The sequence below is a fragment of the Alligator mississippiensis genome, chromosome 14 (genome assembly GCF_030867095.1).
Source record: "Alligator mississippiensis isolate rAllMis1 chromosome 14, rAllMis1, whole genome shotgun sequence".
Taxonomy (NCBI): Eukaryota; Metazoa; Chordata; order Crocodylia; family Alligatoridae; genus Alligator; species Alligator mississippiensis.
Genome location: NC_081837.1, coordinates 1,474,010 through 1,491,675, shown reverse-complemented (window position 1 = coordinate 1,491,675; position 17,666 = coordinate 1,474,010). Strand labels below are relative to the sequence as shown.

General features: G+C 56.4%; 1 protein-coding gene across 1 annotated transcript in view; it reads right to left on the bottom strand.

Moving 5' to 3' along the window:
- Positions 1-7,093: 7,093 nt before the first annotated feature.
- TAOK1 (TAO kinase 1) overlaps positions 7,094-17,666 on the bottom strand; it is a 73,551-nt gene continuing 62,978 nt past the window's right edge. Inside the window, exons 18-20 of the mRNA XM_059717079.1 lie at positions 13,491-13,703; positions 12,282-12,464; positions 7,094-10,075 (exon numbers count right to left, since the gene is read on the bottom strand). Coding sequence (XP_059573062.1) covers positions 9,614-10,075; positions 12,282-12,464; positions 13,491-13,703 — 858 coding nt within the window. The 3' untranslated portion in view covers positions 7,094-9,613. The remainder of the gene's footprint in view (positions 10,076-12,281; positions 12,465-13,490; positions 13,704-17,666) is intronic.

The following is a 17,666-nucleotide window of genomic DNA, read 5'->3' as shown; positions in this document are numbered from 1 at the left end:
GCGGGAAAGGGGGCTGTCAGGTTGGCCCTTTGGCAGGGTGGTTTGGGACACTGTCAGCGGTGGCAGGGGCTGCGGGTTCAAGTCCCCGAAGGCTTGAGTCCCCTGGCCGCCATCTACTACGCAACCGTTTCCCCCTCCGGCGCTTGCCTACTAGCTGGAGCTCAGGGGTGATCGCGGTTGCCAGTCGGAGGGGACTTGAATTCGCAGCTCAGTTGGAAAATGTCCTGAACCACCCGGTGGCTCGCCGGGTTTTTTTTTGCCTTGGTTTTGGGGCGCAGGGCCAGAACCCAGGAACCCCTGAGCTTCAAAGTGCAAAAAAAAAACCCCCTCTGTTCAACCAGGGGTTCATTTCAGCTTCTCTGCCAGGCCCCCTCCCCACCCCAGCCTTCCCCCACAGACCTCCCCACAACCCAGCGCAGCCTCCTTGGGGGCACCTGGCCACAGGCACAAGGGACTCACTGAGAGGCGAGAGGCCCAAGGGCTCCAGCCAGGGCAGGGATTGAACCCAGCACCTTTGCCACCTAGGGTAGCACCCTTACCACCAGACTACTGGGGAAGGCTGAGAGCTACTCCGGCCGTGGGCCCCTTGAGGCGCAGCGCCTGGGCCCCGCCACTGAAAGAGGAAGGCGCCTCCCTGCAAAACAGGGAGAGACCGGGACCTGAACCCAGGACCTCAGCACCCACATTGAGAGGCCCAGCGCTGTGCACCACAGGACCTAGCTAGGGAGCCCCTCACTTCCGGGCCCCTTGACTCTTTCCCTGCGGACACGCGCTGGCCCCACTACAAGGGGAGCCCTGGGAAGGCGGTGCGCCCAGCCCGGCTCATGGCCTGGAGGTCAAGGCCCTGGCGCTGCACAGGGCCAGCATCCTCTGGGCCCAGCTCTCACTCTTGCTTCCCCCAGCGGTGCTTGCCCAGCCCCTGTGGGCCAAGGGCCATCTTATTTGCCATGCCGGAGAGGACTTGCTTGTTCGTACTCCAGTCTGGAGACATCGAACTCTGTTTACGGCCCTGGGAGCTGTTGGCAGGACAGGTCTCCGGCTGCTCAGCAGGGACCCCCGCGGGGTCCCAGCTCCTGGGCCAGCCCAGCCAAGGGGGTGCAGAGAAGAGGGGGGCTCAGAGGCCTCCAGCCACAAGAGAATCCAGCCTCCCAGCACCTGCTTCCCAGCCCCAGCCCCCTGGCTCTCGGGAAGACCTGCTTGCGGGCAGCAGTGGCCCTGCAGAGCACGCATGGGGGATCCCCTCACTTCTGGGCCCCTTGACTCTTTCTCTGCAGACACGCACTGGCCCCACTACAAGGGGCGCCCTGGGAAAGCGGTGGCCCCGGCCCAGCTCGTGGTCTGATGGCCAGGGCCCCGTCCTTTCAGGCATCAAACCCCCATGGGTTTGACACTGCACAGGGCCGGCATCCTCTGGGCCTAGCTTTCACTCTTGCTTCCCCCAGCGGTGCTTGCTGAGCCGCTGCGGGCCAAGGCCCTGGCATACACGCAGCCCCCCACAAACCCTATATCCGCCCACACAACCCTCCCACACCCCCAGCCCCCCACAAACCTCTACCACCCCCCATCCCCCTACCCCCACAATGTACCAGATTAATTCTTTATGTTATGCTATGGTGCACTCTGCACAAACACATGCAAGTCAGGACAAAAATAGCTTTTTAAACCAAATTAATGGATGTTATAGATGTTCAATTTTTAGACTAGAATCTGGCATTTTTCTGGTTCCAAAATGGCAAAACCCCTTACTGATAGGAATACTTTTAGGGGAAGGTGAGGGACTTCTGGTGGCAAATTTGGGGGCTAGGGGGCAGGAGTTCTGGTCCCAAGATGGGACCAGGGGGCGGGGCTCCTGCCGAGGGGCGGGGCTACCCATGTGGCCGTCCACAGCTTGCCAGAACTGGGTAAGTGGCTCTCCACCCAACGTCAGTGCTTGTTGCAGCCGTGGGGCCCAAACCTGCCTTGCCCCCCAGCTCCGCCACTCCCTGCCAGGCAATGCCAGGCCGGTGCCACTCCATCCCTCCCCGCCACCCCCTGGCTCAGGCCGATCCCCCCACTCAGACACTCAGGCCCAGGCTCGGCATTACTAAAATTACTTTATTACAGTTGATTTTTTATTGTTTTTTTTTTCCTTTTTGAACAGGCCCTTTGCTCGGGGCAAAGGAGACTTACAAACAGAAGAGTACATGGGACCTCATGTTCGCGTCTCTTATGTTCTGACCACTTGGGAACAGCTTGAAATGCACAATCCATACAATTAATACAGGTTACACAGGCGCTAGCACGGGCGCGGAACCAGAAGACCAGGATGCTGGCAGCAGACGGCACGACAAGCCGCACCGCGTGGTGCTTGTGGCAGCTTCTACCCCTGGGGGAAGGCACCGACTGGGGCGTCCCCCACGCCTGCTGGGGCTCAGGAGAGCAGGGAGGCCTCCAGGTCCATGGTTTCACACTCCGCAATCCCCCCACACCAGGAACCAGGCCTGCAGAGCCCAGCCTGCGGTTTAGAGCGTGCATGTGTGTGTTTCTAGAGAGCGTGACAGCTCCAGAGCGATGCCCACCCCTGCATGCCTGCTGCCTCACCATGCTACCTCCCCAGCACACAAGTGAAGCACTCAGGACAGAGCCTGAGGCCATCTCCTGGCCCCACTCTTGGCCGTGAGCTGCACGTTTGTCAGGGCAGGGGCAGGAGGGGGGAAAGAAGCAGTTTGAGCATCTTACGGCACGTGCTGGCTGCAGCCCTGGCACAAAGCCCCCGCCCCTGTCGGTTGCAGGGCTGAGGGCTGCACTGGAGGGCGCCTGCAGGCGACTTTGGGCTGCCCCCTCTCTCGGCATAGGCACAGGTGGCTCTCCCCTTCTCCGAGGCCTCCCCTGCACGGGGAAGGTTATGTTAAAAAGCAGCCAGGACCTGGCATTTGCACAGAAGCTGCATATGGAAAAGTAGCTCCCCCCTCCTATTCCTGCAACCAAAATGGTGGAAGGGAAAAAAGAAATACCGGGTTTGAGGGCACTGCGTTGAAGATCCACAGTGCCTTTGCAAAAAGGGGGGCAGAAACCCAGAACAAAATCCAGGAACATGCTGGGAAGAGTGGAACCAGGGGCAAGGGGTGGATAAAATGAACCGCAGCCATAGGGTGGGCGGCTGGGAGGCAAGAGCACGCGGGGCTGCCAGTGGAAGCGCATGGTCCCACAACCCCGAATCCAGCGAGGAGGGCGCTGGGCTCGCGCTGGCCTTGAAAACCTTCGCCCTGCAAATGGTTCCCCCCCGCTGGCTCTCCCTTGGCCAGGCCCACGGCTCCCACAGCCACAGCGCTCGTGTGCATCCATCGGTTGCAGAATCACTCGCCTTCTGTTTCACACGGGTTAATAATTTCCACGGAATCACAGACAGGACTTTAGCAATCCGAGTGTTAATAACAACCCCGTAAGCATTTACAATGTACCAAGCTGACGTCGCCTTGTGTTGTGTGTCCTACATATGGTTTTTAATGTTCATTATTTACATCATAGCCCCCCCCCCCGATTAGCTGTATGCGCGGCCCTGCAACAAGTACGGAGCAGAGCGGGAGGGGGGAGGAGACGCAGGAGGGCTGAAGGCAGGAGGCAGGCTGCTCCAGCTGCCAACTCTCTAGATGACATCCTCTGGGATGCTGCGGCACGCGGAAGAGTTCCCCCCGCCCAGGGCTACTCTCTCTCAAGTGACGGGCCTTGCTAGCGGCTCTGAAACTCCTCCTCTGCTTGCTTACCTCTAGGACGCGCTCGGCAAAGCTATTCTAGGCTGCAGATGAGCCTCTGCCGCATGGCAGAGAGGAGGTGGCACAGCCAGCTCGCTGCTTGCTTAGGAAGTGCAAGGAAAACCCCCCTAATTCAGCGATGGGCATCGGAAACATGCCCCAGCGCAAAGCAGCAGGAGCAGCCACACATCTGTTGGCTGACAGAGCCACGCAGGGGCTGGAGAAGCCCTGGGGAAGACCACCCGCTGGCCTCAGACCACGCGCTGCCAACGGGATGCTGCCACCTCTTGCCAGGGCCTGCGATCATGCAGAACGCGCCTCCAAAGCCTGCGGCTGGCTCCCACCAAGCACGATGCCCAAAGTGGCAATATTCCCTACCGGCCTGGGGCTCCTGAACAACCGTGCACGGCTCTCCACGCTCCGCAGAGCTCGGAGTTGCCATAGAAATGGGCGATCCGGGCACTACAAGCAGGGAACCATCTCAACAACACGCGCCTCGTCTCTGGCAGGTTGATAAATCCTCCGTGTCGCCCAGAGCTGAAAGAAAACCCTTTGGAGAGGGGAAATACGCTGCTTCTCCCGTGTCCTCCTGGGCACAGAAGCAAAAGAGCAAGGAACTGGACTCCGGGTAAGCCAAGGTCAGCCCACGAGAAAGCTCATCCTCCTCAGACTGCGTGGTGGCAGCTGCATTTGAAATGCAAGGCAGAGGTTCACTACCGGGACCTGAAGCACCCCTGCACTAGACACAGCTTGACGCCACTCTGGGGTCTGCCTCCCAGGCTCCGGCTCTTGGCTAGCTGGCACGTCCTGCCTCTATACGCTTCAGTACAAAAACTTGGACAATCCCGCGCCTGGGTCCATGTGTTAGTTACATATTTACAGGAGTCCCCACTCGCAGTCCTGGAGCTGACTGCCTGGGGAAATGCAAGCTGTGCATGCTTGGAGGTACCCGTACGCTGGGGGCAAGGCCAAGGCTGGAAGCTGCCCCTGGCTCAGTTCACATAGTGCAATGGCACTGCCCGCCTCTCCTTGGCAGGCTCCCTCCGGCTTCCCGTGCGACTGAGGGAAGCGGGCAGAGGGGCCATGCCGGGAGCCACTGGCATATAGGACAGCTGATGGGTGCCGGCTAACGGCCACATAGCAAACAGCTTTTCCACCCCCCAGGAGAGGTTTCAGGTGAAATGCGGGTCCTGATCCCCCACAGCCGGCGGGCAAGGTGCTTTGCTGGCACGTGTCTTTCAGACCCAACCCCTGCTCCAGCATCCTGCAGAGGCATGGGAAAACGGGGCGTCACCGGAGCTGGGAAAGAGCCTTGAGGGCCCAACTGGCCGCGTTGTGGTACGCAACAGGACGCGGGGTTATTAGATCTCGCCCTTCTCTCTTTGGGAGTCACGGCTAGTACGGCCACTAGGTCAGTGGGCTTCGCCCCGGCGGTTGCTGCCCTGCGCCCTACCCACAGCCGCGCAAGCCTTTCCCAGGCACTCCCCACTGCAGCGAGTCACCAAAGTGCAAACGGAAACGAACACAGCAAGACAGGCAGCAATCAGTAGTCCTTGCTCGCAGGGCGCCAGCCCTTCGGCACGCAACACCCTCCTCTACCCTCACCACCCGGCTGGGGGGAGACCGCAGGGGCGACGGGTCCGGCCCCAGGGGAGTTAACACGGCAGGTTTGGAAGGACAGACCCTTTATCTGAAAGAGCAGCGAAGTCAAATCCACGCTCCAATGTCTGCTGCAAAGCACACGGGAGGCACCCAAGCAGGGAAACTGGCCCCAGCACTGATCGCCCCATGGAAACCAGCCTGTGGCATGGAAGCAGGGCAGGACCGGAGCACCAGGGCAAAGCACGCTCTCCCCTCAGCTGTACGCTGTGGTCCCCGGCGCTAAGCACCATGCACGCACAGGGAGGTCAGTGAGATGCAGCCTAAGGCAGGCAGGAAGGCGGGTCGTGATCTTCGGAGATGAACCACCACTGGGGACTCCCAGACCCTTCCTCTCCCCGTGCCAGTCCAGCAGGCTGCTGCTTCATGGTACCACACTGCCCCCCCTCACCTTCTGCGTGGCCTTCCACCTTCCTTCCTTCCCCAACAGACAGCAAAGGACACCCCGCCCCACCCCACCGCAAGAAACAGGCAGTACTGAAACAGAGCAGCGTCCCTCAGCTGCTCCCCCACATCGTGCCTCCGTGCAAGGGGATCCGGCCTCACCCCAATGGGGCCTGGACCCTGCCAGCCCATCGCGGAGTTGCCAGACCCCAGCACCTTGCTAAACATGCACAGCCCCCGCCATGCGCATGGGGACACATAGGCGCACACATGCGTATGACAAGCGAGAGAGCAGATGTGCATCCCTGGAGACAGCCACAGCACACCGAAGCACAGAGAGATGGGCAATGGTTTACCGCTCCTAGCAACCGCATGGGCAGACTGGTCTGAGCCTGGTACGTACCCCTCGCCTCGGGACACAACATCACGCCAGGATGCGCCAGCACCCTGGGGCCCGGGTCAGAACCGACAACACAGCCATTACAGGCAGGCCTGTGAATAGTTGTGCGCCTGGGATCCTGCCACGCGCGCGCCATGACCCCTTGGAAGCCGGTGTGCTCAGCAGGAAGCGAGAGCACTGGCCTCCGGCCCGGCGTAGCGCCGAGGAACACAACGCGCTGCCTGCCCCGGACTGGGAGCGGCAGCCACAGCGCGCCCAGAAAACGCGGCCCCTTTTGCCGATGAGAATTCTGCAAAACCTAGAAGGGCTCCTCTGGTATCGCGCCTCTTGGCTACACTTGGCTGCAAGGCCTGTGGCCAGGGGAAGGGGAAAAACCACCGCAGAGAGGCGTCTGGGCCGGTCCTTTCGCGAGAAGGCAACAAGCTTCCGAACGCAGCATGCAGAGGGGGAGTGCCGCGGGGACGCGCCGAGGGAAGGGGTACAACTAGCATCGGGAGGAGATCCTGGGACCTGCCTTTCCAGTTTACAGATGACAGTATTGGCAGTGCCAGGGGTAAGGTTAGGGCATGACTGTCTAGTCCAGCATGGAGCAGGTCATCTTAATTAAAAAAAATGGAGTTTGCAAACTGATTCAGAAAGTGTTTGCGTCTCTCTGGAATATTTTATTTTATATTTGTACATATATCTCACAAATATATTTGTGATATATATATTTATATTTATAAAAACATATACATTATATATACTAATTCACCTCCTCACACACCTCCAGTACAAACATGAACACGATCCCCCGCCCCCCGCTTACAACCACCGAGTTACTGGGTGACATCTCCTGAGATCAGACTCATTCAGAAGGCAGCTGCTGGTACCCACGTGCACACACAGAGACACACACATGTAGACGAGTTGATCTGAATCAGTTTTTGCAAACTATTTTAATTAAAATATTAAACTCATTGGAATAGTCCAGGTCTGCACATGATATACATGTAAAAATGGTTACTACACAACTCTCCTGAATACAAAAAAGCCAATATGGGATAGACATCGTTGGGTCCAGCATTCAGTCATGCTTTACATTACACAAACAAGATGGTCTGAGGGAACTCGGTTGAAGTAGCCCAGTTTAAGCCAGAGACTTTGACCAAATTCAAACCATAACAGAAGCAAAAGAATGAAACGACTCAGTGTGTAAGTACAGCCTCCCCATCACCGCCGCCGCTGCCTGGGGCTCTGAAGCACTCCACATTAGCACCATGCTCTGGACCTGCTCTCCGCACCGGCAAGGGGGTCAATTCCAACACAGGTGGCTTCTTTTTGGCTTTCAATTTCAATTTGAAAAAACCCTCCAGGAAAATGCAGAGGATTTTCCTTATTAGTTCGGTTTAATTTGAGTGTTTTAAATGCAAAAGAATGGCCAGGAAGGCCCATTCCACACAGAGATGTAGAGCCGGAAGGCTTGGGATGACACCTAGGCATCACAGAAGTACGCACGACCTAGAGGGCGGCTAAAAAGGCATTTCCTGCTGCAGGACCCCCGCCGCACCCTAAACTTCTGTGCACTGTTAATACTACAGGACCCCAGTTAAGGCGTTAATCTGAAGCCTGGCTTGGTAAGTCTTCATCTCTGTTCAGTGATATGCTGTAGTGAGACACTGTCAGTCCCGTAGCTTGGATTCCCCAGAGGCGGGCTGAGAGCTACGGGCCTGGAGTGGATCTGAATTTAGCTCATGAAAGAACATCGCCCCGTCGAGAAACCCGAACAGCAGCGAGATGCTAGAGTTTTCTCTATATAAATATGTCCCGTGGACAAACACATTCTGCAAACCTTGCTTTTGAGCCCTATCAACATATTAAAGGCAAATCCTAGAGTTAGCAGCTAGTGTTTTCTTCAAGATGATTAGTCTGTAAGGAAAGTCATTTACAAAGAGCTCCGGCTGGGCGGGCCCCAGGAAGGAGACCCTCTGCCCTCGAGCCAAAACTTCGCCTACCTGCTCTTCTCGTCACCCCACGCGCTGACTGGCCCAGACCTCCCTGGCGTTGGCACTAGGACACCTCTGACTCCCAGCACTGAGGGATGAGACTTGGCCACAAAAATCATTCTGTGTCTGCATAGACTCCCTGACCTTTTCCCATGGTCTTCCCCAGCCTCCTTCGCTCCCTTTCAGTAGTACAGCAGCTCTGCCGAGACCCTCCCGGAAGTAGTGCCTCCGATGCGCGGTGACATGCTGCCGAATGATCACAACGTTTCAACGGACTGTCACGTGGAAGAGCATTGCAGCAACCAAAATAACAGAAAGGAGCCTGACATGCAGCAAGATCTACAGTGGTGATGTGGGTTAGTCAGCAGCTGGCAGAGTCGTTGGCTCAGGTCCTCCTGGTACACTATGGCAACTAAACATTTAAACAGTTGGCTACACTCTACATGTAAACAGGAAACTGCGAGAAGCCCAAGGTAATAAATCGGTGATGTAGTGTAGTAATGGAAACCCCGATCAATGGCATTTTGCGACTATGGCATCGTTCAGAATACCTCTGGCATTTCAGCCTGACCGGCTGTTGAGTCTAACATTTCTGAAGAACAGAGCAAAAGGACTACTTAGGGCTCCAGGAATTATTCTGGTGCTTAGCTAAGATGAGATGTCACAGTATTACCCATGCGAGTGCCTTCCTTATGCTCTTCTGCCCCACTTCTCCTCCCAGCACAAGGCAGCTACCGCTGGCAGAGGCAGGGGAGCGCGGAGACGCGGGGTCCGGCCCTTGCCTCCTGGCCGCGGCTACCAGGAAAAGAGCCCGTGCCCTCTGCAGGAGAAAGCTCTCTTCTTAATGCAAGAGGGGCCGGGTGGAAAGGGTCCCATCAGACCCTGGCACCTCAGCAGACAAAGCCACTCAGCCTCTCTTCTCCCATGTCTTGCTCACCTACAAGTCCTTTAATGCCTCCCTCTCCTCCTGGGCAACACCTGGAAATGGGGCCAATTTACTGACAAATAAAAACGGGGCAAGGTATTCAGCCGCTCCACCCCCGAAGCTGCCAGCCCGCCGAGCCGGCTCCCAGGGTGCAGCCAGACACTGGCAAAGGCTCCAACTCCTTCTCTGCCCTGTTTGGGTCGGGGTGACCCAGGCCGCCAGAGGCCCTCCTGCAGTGTGTGTAGGAGAGTCCCCGCCAACCCCTCTGCCTAGTTGCATATATTTCTCGGGCCCCCTCCCGTGTCCCCCCCAGTAGAAATGACCCCCCCAGCCCCTGCAGCCAAATACTATGACATCCCAGTTAGTAAACACGAAACGTAATGCTTTACAAAATGAATACAAGATTCCATGTGCGCCCAGCTCCCCCCCCGGCAGTGCCGCACAGAGGAGGCTGCGGGGGTGGTGTCTGTAGGCAGTTTCTCTTGGCAGACAGCTCCAGTGGAATTGCCACCCTCAGTTACTGTTGAAGTTATGTATAAGACATGTGTGAACCATTGGATATTTGTGAAGTAACACTTGTGCTCCTGCTCATGCCCTGCTCCGTCCGTCCCCCGGAGGCCGTCCGCCTCAGAGCCTGGGGGCTGTTGCGGACCCCTATCGCGCTACCTCGAGGGACCCCTTGCATGGGCCCCGAGGGGTGACCCCATGGCTGGGGTCCACCTTGCATTGGATGGCCCCAAGCTTGCGGTGGGCCACCCATGGGATGACCCCAATGAGGTCCCGCACCCCCCGTCGGATTGTGGGACCAGCCAGAAGCTCCCGGGTAGCTGTGGCTGAACGCCTCGGGGGAGAGGTTAGAAAGGACCATGTTACTAAAACCTAGCCTCATGCTCTCCGAGTCGAAGGCTTCGATCTCGCGGGCTTGCCGCTCCAGCAGGCTCCGTATCCGCTCGGTGCGCTCGTTCTGCAGCGCCAGCATCTCCTCCTCGATCTGGGGAAGAGAAAGGAAGAGGCAGTTAGTGGCAGCGGGACTCATCACCTCACTTCTCAGCGTGTGCATGGTTGTAAACCCGCAGCATGCAGACCCGGACAAGGAGGAGTCCGGGGCTGGGCAGCAGGGCCAAAGTGCATGGCTCAAGGATGTCTCTTCCTCCTCTGTGGTTCTGTTGCTCACTTAGTAGCAAACTTCCTTAACACACCTCTAAATGTACAAGGGTGGGGGGTGATGCTGCCAGGATGCTGGAAAGGCAGCCAGAACAGCTCCAGCTGATCCATGTCACTGTGGGAGGGGACACAAAGGCCTAGAGATGGCACGGGGCCTGCTGGACATGCTAATATTACCAACTCTAAAACTGTGGAAACTGGCAACTCAGGCAGCCCCTGGCATGTACAGCCCAGGTCATGACTGGCGCCAAGCAAGCACACAGCATGAGTGTGTCATTGCCATACAAGCTCTATATTGCCAGCACTTTACAAACTGCCTGCTGAAGGGGCTGGCTCTGCATGCCCTGCCTTAGTCTGAGTCAGGCATGCTTGGTGAAGGGCACCATCCTAACAGAAGCAGCGCCTTGCTGGGAGGATCACAAGTCTTGCGTGCTTCTTAGATCTCACTGCATTGTAGTCCTGGCTCTGCCAGACTACCACGGGGCATGCATGGGCACTAGGAAGCTGGCACCAGGCTCAAAGCAGCCTCCATTCACTTTTACTGCCCAGATCTTGGCATCGCAAGGCTCTTGATAGCCAAGAGCCAAAAGGAGAGGCCTTTTCCAACGCAGCAGCTTCCAATCCCATTCCAGAGGGGCCACTATTCCTTCCAATCAACTGTAACCCCACAAGCCAGCCCCAGCCTCCTTACTCAGCTCCATTTCCCTGCTGGCTGTTGACTGCAAGCACCAGGCATGCTTCTGGCATACAGGCCCCTCCTCACTGAAACATGCTCACCACCTATTATTTCCCGGGGAACTAGCAATCCTAGAGCACTGCATCACTCAGGGGTATCTAACCTGTGAGAAGCACCTGGATCACGGACTGGAGCTGGGCTGAACTTCCCACCATCATACCTGAGGCTAAAAGCAGGTTCACAGGAGCTTCCTGCCCCAGGAGGGCCCTCACCAAGTCGCGTGCCCAGAGCTACTTCTGCCTAAGGCACGCTCCTCCAGACCCTGGTGCAGCTTCAACAGATCCCACTTCCTCAGGTCATTTCCTGCCAGAATTTCTCGTGGTCACCACCCCACAAACTGCCCAGCGGATCTGCTCTTGCATTTGTTTGCAAGGCACGTATCAGGCCATGCCACCAGGTGGCAACACGGACACAACACGGATGCCCTCCAGCCGCGCTACAAACTCTTCTACTTCCACATTGACTTTTTAAGCATCAGTGCAAGACAAGGTGACACACCAGACCCCAGGTGCCCCAACCCAAAGCCCCTCCTGGAACATCTGCAGGCTTCTTCCTGTCTGGAGATTCAGCCGCCTGAAAAAGCCCCCTGAGGAGAAAAGGGAGGCACAGCTTTCCTAGACTGCTCTGTTTAGGCTTACTCTGCCCAGTGTGCTTTCCTAGCTGAACACGCACCTGCTGGCCTCTGGGAGAAGCAAGGAAAAGGGACCTGGAGGGGGCAAAGTAACTGCCCTGCTTTAAGGACTGCTGGTGACACACTCAAGAGCACTGCAGGAGCTGGCACAGAACCGGTGCTGGCCCAGGAGGCATGCTGCAGTGCCTGCATTTTGAGGCATGTCATACAAGCAAGTCTGCATCAAGCCCTGGGGCTGGGGCTGGGCCTGGCTGCTCCAGTGTGCCAAGGGGTCAGGTCTTAACTATCACTTCTGCTGGACGGCTGCATGATTTAAATCAACATTGTTCTGTGGGGAAATGGCAGCTGGGGCTCCTTAGGTTAATCCTTCTGTCCAGGTCTCCACACTACTCTGCCCTTCCCACAGAAACTCTCCTTCGGTGCACCGTGCCCTACGTGGAGCTGGGAGATGTCGGGCAGCGTGTGCAAGGAGAGGATGTTCCGCCTCCTCTCCCACCCCGAGTCATCACTATAGCAAGCTTCCCTCCAGCAGGGAAAGGGCAAGCACAAAGTGAAGCATTAACCCATTGCTCCATTAGGGCAAGCGTGTTGTGCTTACAACCCAGGACAGTGGACAACGTTAAGGGGGCTCCTGTCAGCAGCCCGCTGGCCCTGCCCCCTCCCTACCTTCTGCTCCAGGAGGGCCCTGCGGAGGGACACCCTCTGCTCAAGCTCACGCAGCTCCCGGTCGTGTTGGGCTTCGGCCTGCATCTTGATTTTACTCTGATACGCATTCAGCAGCTCCAGTTCCTGCTGCAGCTGCATCTTCAAAACCTGGCACTCTGCTTCCTGCGCCTCGTCCAGACGCAGCTGTGGAAGGAAGACAATAGAGACGTTTCACTGGAGGGCAGCCTCTCCTGACACACTCTACGGGGCAAAGGGCCATTTGTTTTCTTAGCCACACAATTGCTCTCTCTCGTATTTAGTTTCACGGAACAGAGAGCCCACAGTGACAAACACTGGTGGCAGCAAGATAGCCATGCTGCTGCAAGTGACACTACAGACCGGCATCTGAGCAACTCTGGCTCGTTATAGGGATGGCGGGGTAGCCGGTACTAAGACTTATCGCCCTCTCCTTTGCCAGAGAACCTAGGGGAAAAAAAAGTCTCTTGTGTTGCATTTGTTTGATTACTGGGGTGCTGATGTCCAATGTGGATTTGCTCTGTTCGCATGGAATCAGAGGTGGAGAAAGGATTTGAGTCCAGTGTAGTCACCTGAACAACTAACCCCATCCCTGGGGTTCACTGAGCATGCACTAAGGTGGTGCTACCCAGCTCCAGGCTGCCGTAGCTGGGCACAGAGCAAGGAGGGCACGTGAGGCCCTGCAGAGGAATGGCAATGCAGCCACTGCAGGTACCCACCCCATGGCTCAGTGTAGGGTCAGGCAGCAAAACGGAATTTCCCAGCCTTGCCATGCTAGTTTTAGTGCCTTTAAACTCTTCTGTGCTGACAGCCCCGTGCAGCGCTCTCAGCAGCTGGAGCTGCTCTGGCAGGCAGAAGCACGAGTTCAAAACCCAAATCCCTAGGCTGGGAGCCAGAGAGCAGGGCTGCCCAGGGAGCCTCTGAATGCTCAGCTGCCGCACCGGGCGCAAAAGCAGCCATGGGATCAACACAGATTTCATCTGGCCCCATCACAGTGACCCTAGCCTGGCAGCAAGCACTTTCCTGGCCTCTTCGGTGCTTCTGGGAGGCGGGCACAAGCGCGCCTGGGCTCTGAACCCCGATACCACATGTGGGGCCAGGAGGAGCCAGCCCTGCTGTCAGGGCATCTTTGGGTCACAAACTGCAGGCTGCTGACTTTGGCCAGGGGGCCGCAGGGTCTGGGAGGCAACTCACAGCTTGTGTTGAGAGCATTTCATTAATGCTGTGATCGTACTGCTCGGCGAGGATGGCCAGCTTGCGCGTCTGCTCCTCCTTGAGCCGTTTCAGCACCGCTTTGTGCTCGCTTTTTGGCGTGGTCTCCAGCAGGTGGTTTCTCAAGGCTTTGTACTGCCGGGTCTGGATCTTGCACGTGTCCTGGAACTGCTTCTTGATCTGCAGCTCTTTGGACTAGAGATAGGAAAAGACCCAGAGTGTTTTACCATACTGAGTACCATACGGATGGGCCTAAGTTCAAGAACTCACAGCTGGACATGAGCATTTAAGGTCTGAGGAGGAAAGTGATAAACCACCCAAGAGGCAAGGACCAGGCTACTGCAGCTGCTCTGACACTTTGCTCCTATGAGGAACAATGAGAATACAGGCCCCTCTGTCACAAAGCTCCAGCCTAAATACAGCTGTCTCTACACAAAGGGCTCCACTTGCTGCTGGACTGGATCCAGTCCTGAGTGTTGCTTTTCAAGACGACTTCTTGAGGGGTAGGAGTAATGCTTATGAGCAGTGAGGGCCGTACTTCAACATGGCTGAGCCTGCGTAGTTAGAAACACTATGCATTCAATGTTACAAAGTCAAAAAGAAGCAGAATTAGGAACACACAAGGAAGAAGAATTAAATTCCTGATTTCTGGATCTGGTGAAGGAGATCAGAGCAAAAGACAGATCTCCTTCCAGATCTGGCGAAGGAGAGTGTAGCTGAACTACCCGTGCCTTTCAGGAACACAGTATCTCAGCCCGATCCTGAGGGGCCTCAGTTTGACTCCTGAATGCATCGTGTACAACAGCATCACTGTTCACCCTCATGCAAAACAGCCCTCGGGGCAGTGGCAGGAGATGTGATGTTCTCCCTGTTCTCTTCCTTTGCACCTGCCCACACAACCACGCTGTCAAAGTGGGACAAAGTGACTACAGCCCCAGACTGGGGGTCACTGGGTGCCTGGATTTCCTACTGACCTGCTGTGTGACCTTGGGTCAGTGACTCCTCTCTAGAGCCATTTCCTCACCTGGTTAATTCCTAGGTACCTTGCACAGGACTTGTGCTCTGAGATCTCGAGAAGGAAGGGGCTCCAGAAACACGAAGGTGGAGGGACAGTTTCCCAAGGACAGGCCGTCTAGGCAAAGCAGGAATAGCAGCGACAGACCCCAGTGTACACCTACAAGGCCCAATGCAGCGCTGCGTTGGCTCGGGCACCAGAAGCCATGTAGCCACGTCAGCATGGTGCCATCAAAGCTAACGAGCTCTGCCGTGGCTATCCTGCTTCTGAGCAGGCTAGCTTGGGGACCTCTGCACCACACCCTGTGCTCTTCTACCAAGCAGTATTTGCTCTTGGGAGACAAGATTAGCCCCAGAAACACTCCAACGGAGGAACACAAGGGAACAACTCAGCCTGTATGACCCGCTAAGCCGGGACCTCATGGCGAGCCCTACATGGTCTGAAATTTGAGCGTCCAGGCGCTCCCGGCCACAGAATGGCCTCATGCACCTTGCTCCAGGGAGGAACTCCACCACCTGGACTGGAGACACGGCTGCCTGCAAGCTGACCTCCCATGACTTATGACACCAGGACTGGTTGCACTGGCCGGATGATAACCCTAGCGTGTGCAGGCCCAGCACTCAAACCCAGTCTTACTTCCCCTAAACACTTCGTCACCAGCAAGTCGGTTTTCAAAGAATAGCGTGATTCCCCGGGGCAGGCCCTGGCGACGGCTCGTTCCATTCAGCTACTGCATCTATCACAGAGGCAGGACACCACTTTTACCATTTCTGAGTTAGCAGAAAGCAATTTCCCCACCGGAAAGCCTTGAAGGCTGTTCTCCAACCCCCCCTCTCCAAAGGGAAGCGTCTGCAGGGTCTGCTCTCCTATCAAAGGCTGGGCTATGGCCGGGGACTAACAATGCAGTTTGTCCTCCCTTTCTGTGAAGTTTCAGTCCAGCACCAGGCTCTGTTTACAACTTTCCAACCAAAAGGCTTTAACAACAGGAAACAGAAGGGAGGGGTCAGGCTTCCAGGCAGACTCCTGACAAGATCACTTTGGTGGAGTCTTGTGAAATACCGGCAAGAGGGTATTTGCATCACAGTCGAACCACTCCAAATAAGACAAATCAGAATCATAGGCCTGGAAGGGACCCCAAAGGATCATCGGGTCCAGCCCGCTGCGTAAGCAGGAAAGACAGCTGGGGTCAGACGACCCCAACCAGGTGACCCTCCAGTCTTCTCTTGAAGAAGGGCAGTTTTCATTGAAGGGGGACCTCTAGATGCTGTTACTTCTGGACTGTGCCCAGCACAGGAGGCCTCTGACACCAGGATGCACTGCTGGAGAGATGCGGGAGCACAGCTGCCACTAGCAAAGCATTCGCCTGCACTGTTCACAAGTACGGGAAGCTTTAAGGTTCCTGGAACAAGGGCGCTGTGCTGCAGGGCTGTGACTGGAGCCTGCAGTTAGTGCTGTGCTTATGGAAATGCAGGGCTAGGAAAAGGGGCTGGGGGTTCATGGCTCTGATCTAAAGTCCCTTGTTAGGGCAGTGCAGTGCAGGCAGCAGTGCATGCTCCCTTGCCCCGAGACGGCCAACCGGCCAAGGAGGGTCGGTCTCTGGGACCCTGTCAGCCCTCTGCCCTCCCTGCTCTAGCTGCCAACGGGAAGGTGAGCATGGTACAAGGCACATTGCCACTTGCACCTGGATCGCATCATCGGGCAGGCTTCATTCATGCTGATCTCAGGAGGATTGGCCTAATACGGCTGCTTCAGTATGATTCAGCTCAGAGCACGATACAGCTTCCCTGTGAATCACCAGCTATTTATACCCTATATCCTTGGAGATTCTGACCAGCGATCGAACGGTCCCCAGCACCCCCGAGCCAGCTCTCTGCTTTAAAATCATGCTAATATTGACAAATGACAGTTTTGCCGCAGAAGTACTGGTCTCAGGCTGGTTATTTCCCAGGCAATGTCTGTCAAGGAGATCACCTGCAGGTCGTACGAACCAAGTCAGGCAGGCAAGCCGCGACTTGGGGAGACCTAGAACAACAAAGAAACCCTGCGCTCGGTACGCCACACGGCTCTTTCTATTATGGGCACGGCAGAGCGCTGGGACGGGAGGAGAAGCCTGCCTCCCCCTCAAGGGGAACAGAGCAGGCGGCTCTGGGAAGGGCCTCATACTCCATTCTGCAGGCACTTCACACCCGACAGCCGCACTTCTCTGGACAGAGAGAAGGGCCTATACTGGAAGCACCAAAAGTCTTAGCTCTGAAGCAAAGCAGGTCTGCTCCGATACCCCCATGCTGCCTGCAGGACGAGTGCCTGAGGAGACCACAGCACGACATGGGGCAGCATCAGGGTCCTCTTTCCAAGGCTACAGCAGCAGGTAAAAACTCCTTTCCAGCCCTTGCTCGCCTGCCAATATTTATGCACCATCCACCCTCTGGGCAAGCTCGTGCACTGGACTTCCACGTGGAACAGCAGCATGGAAGCTTTGCTGGGAATGCTGATGCCTGACAGAAGGATGGCCTGGCTCCTCTCATGGGAGTGTGAGGAGGAGAGATGGGGGAAAGCCTCTTAAATAGAATTTAAAATCCAATTTCTCAAAAATTTTGACTACTCAGAAGGGAAGATGCAGCTGTTGCTGCTGTGTTACCCGAGAGCATTCCCTTAAACAAGGGAAGGCTGGGGAACAGGCAGAGCTAGGGCCCTCCCTGTAACACAACCACAGCCCAGGAAAGGGATCCAGCTACCCCCAAACATGCCAATGAAAAGGATCTTAGCCACACTCCACTGCTGACATGGCTCTATGGATGTACCTGGCCTTTCAAAAAACAAACACCAAGGGCCTGATCTGCAGTCAGTGTGCCTGGCACAGCTCCACCAAAGCCAAGGCAGTGGAGGCCAGTCTACCCAGGCAGGGATCTATCGAAGAATCCTCTTCTCAAAAGCGTTACCATCTTAATGAAGGCAAGTGGAAGGGACGGTGATGGAATCAGGGGAAGGCTGGGCAGGCAGGAGGGCGAAGACAAAAATCACACAGGCACTTGGGTGAATAGCACAGGCGTCACGATGAGCTGCTTTCTCAGCTTAAGGTATACGAGACACAGCCATAAGCCTGCTGAAGACCTGGGCAGCAGCACATGGTAGGGTGAGGAGAG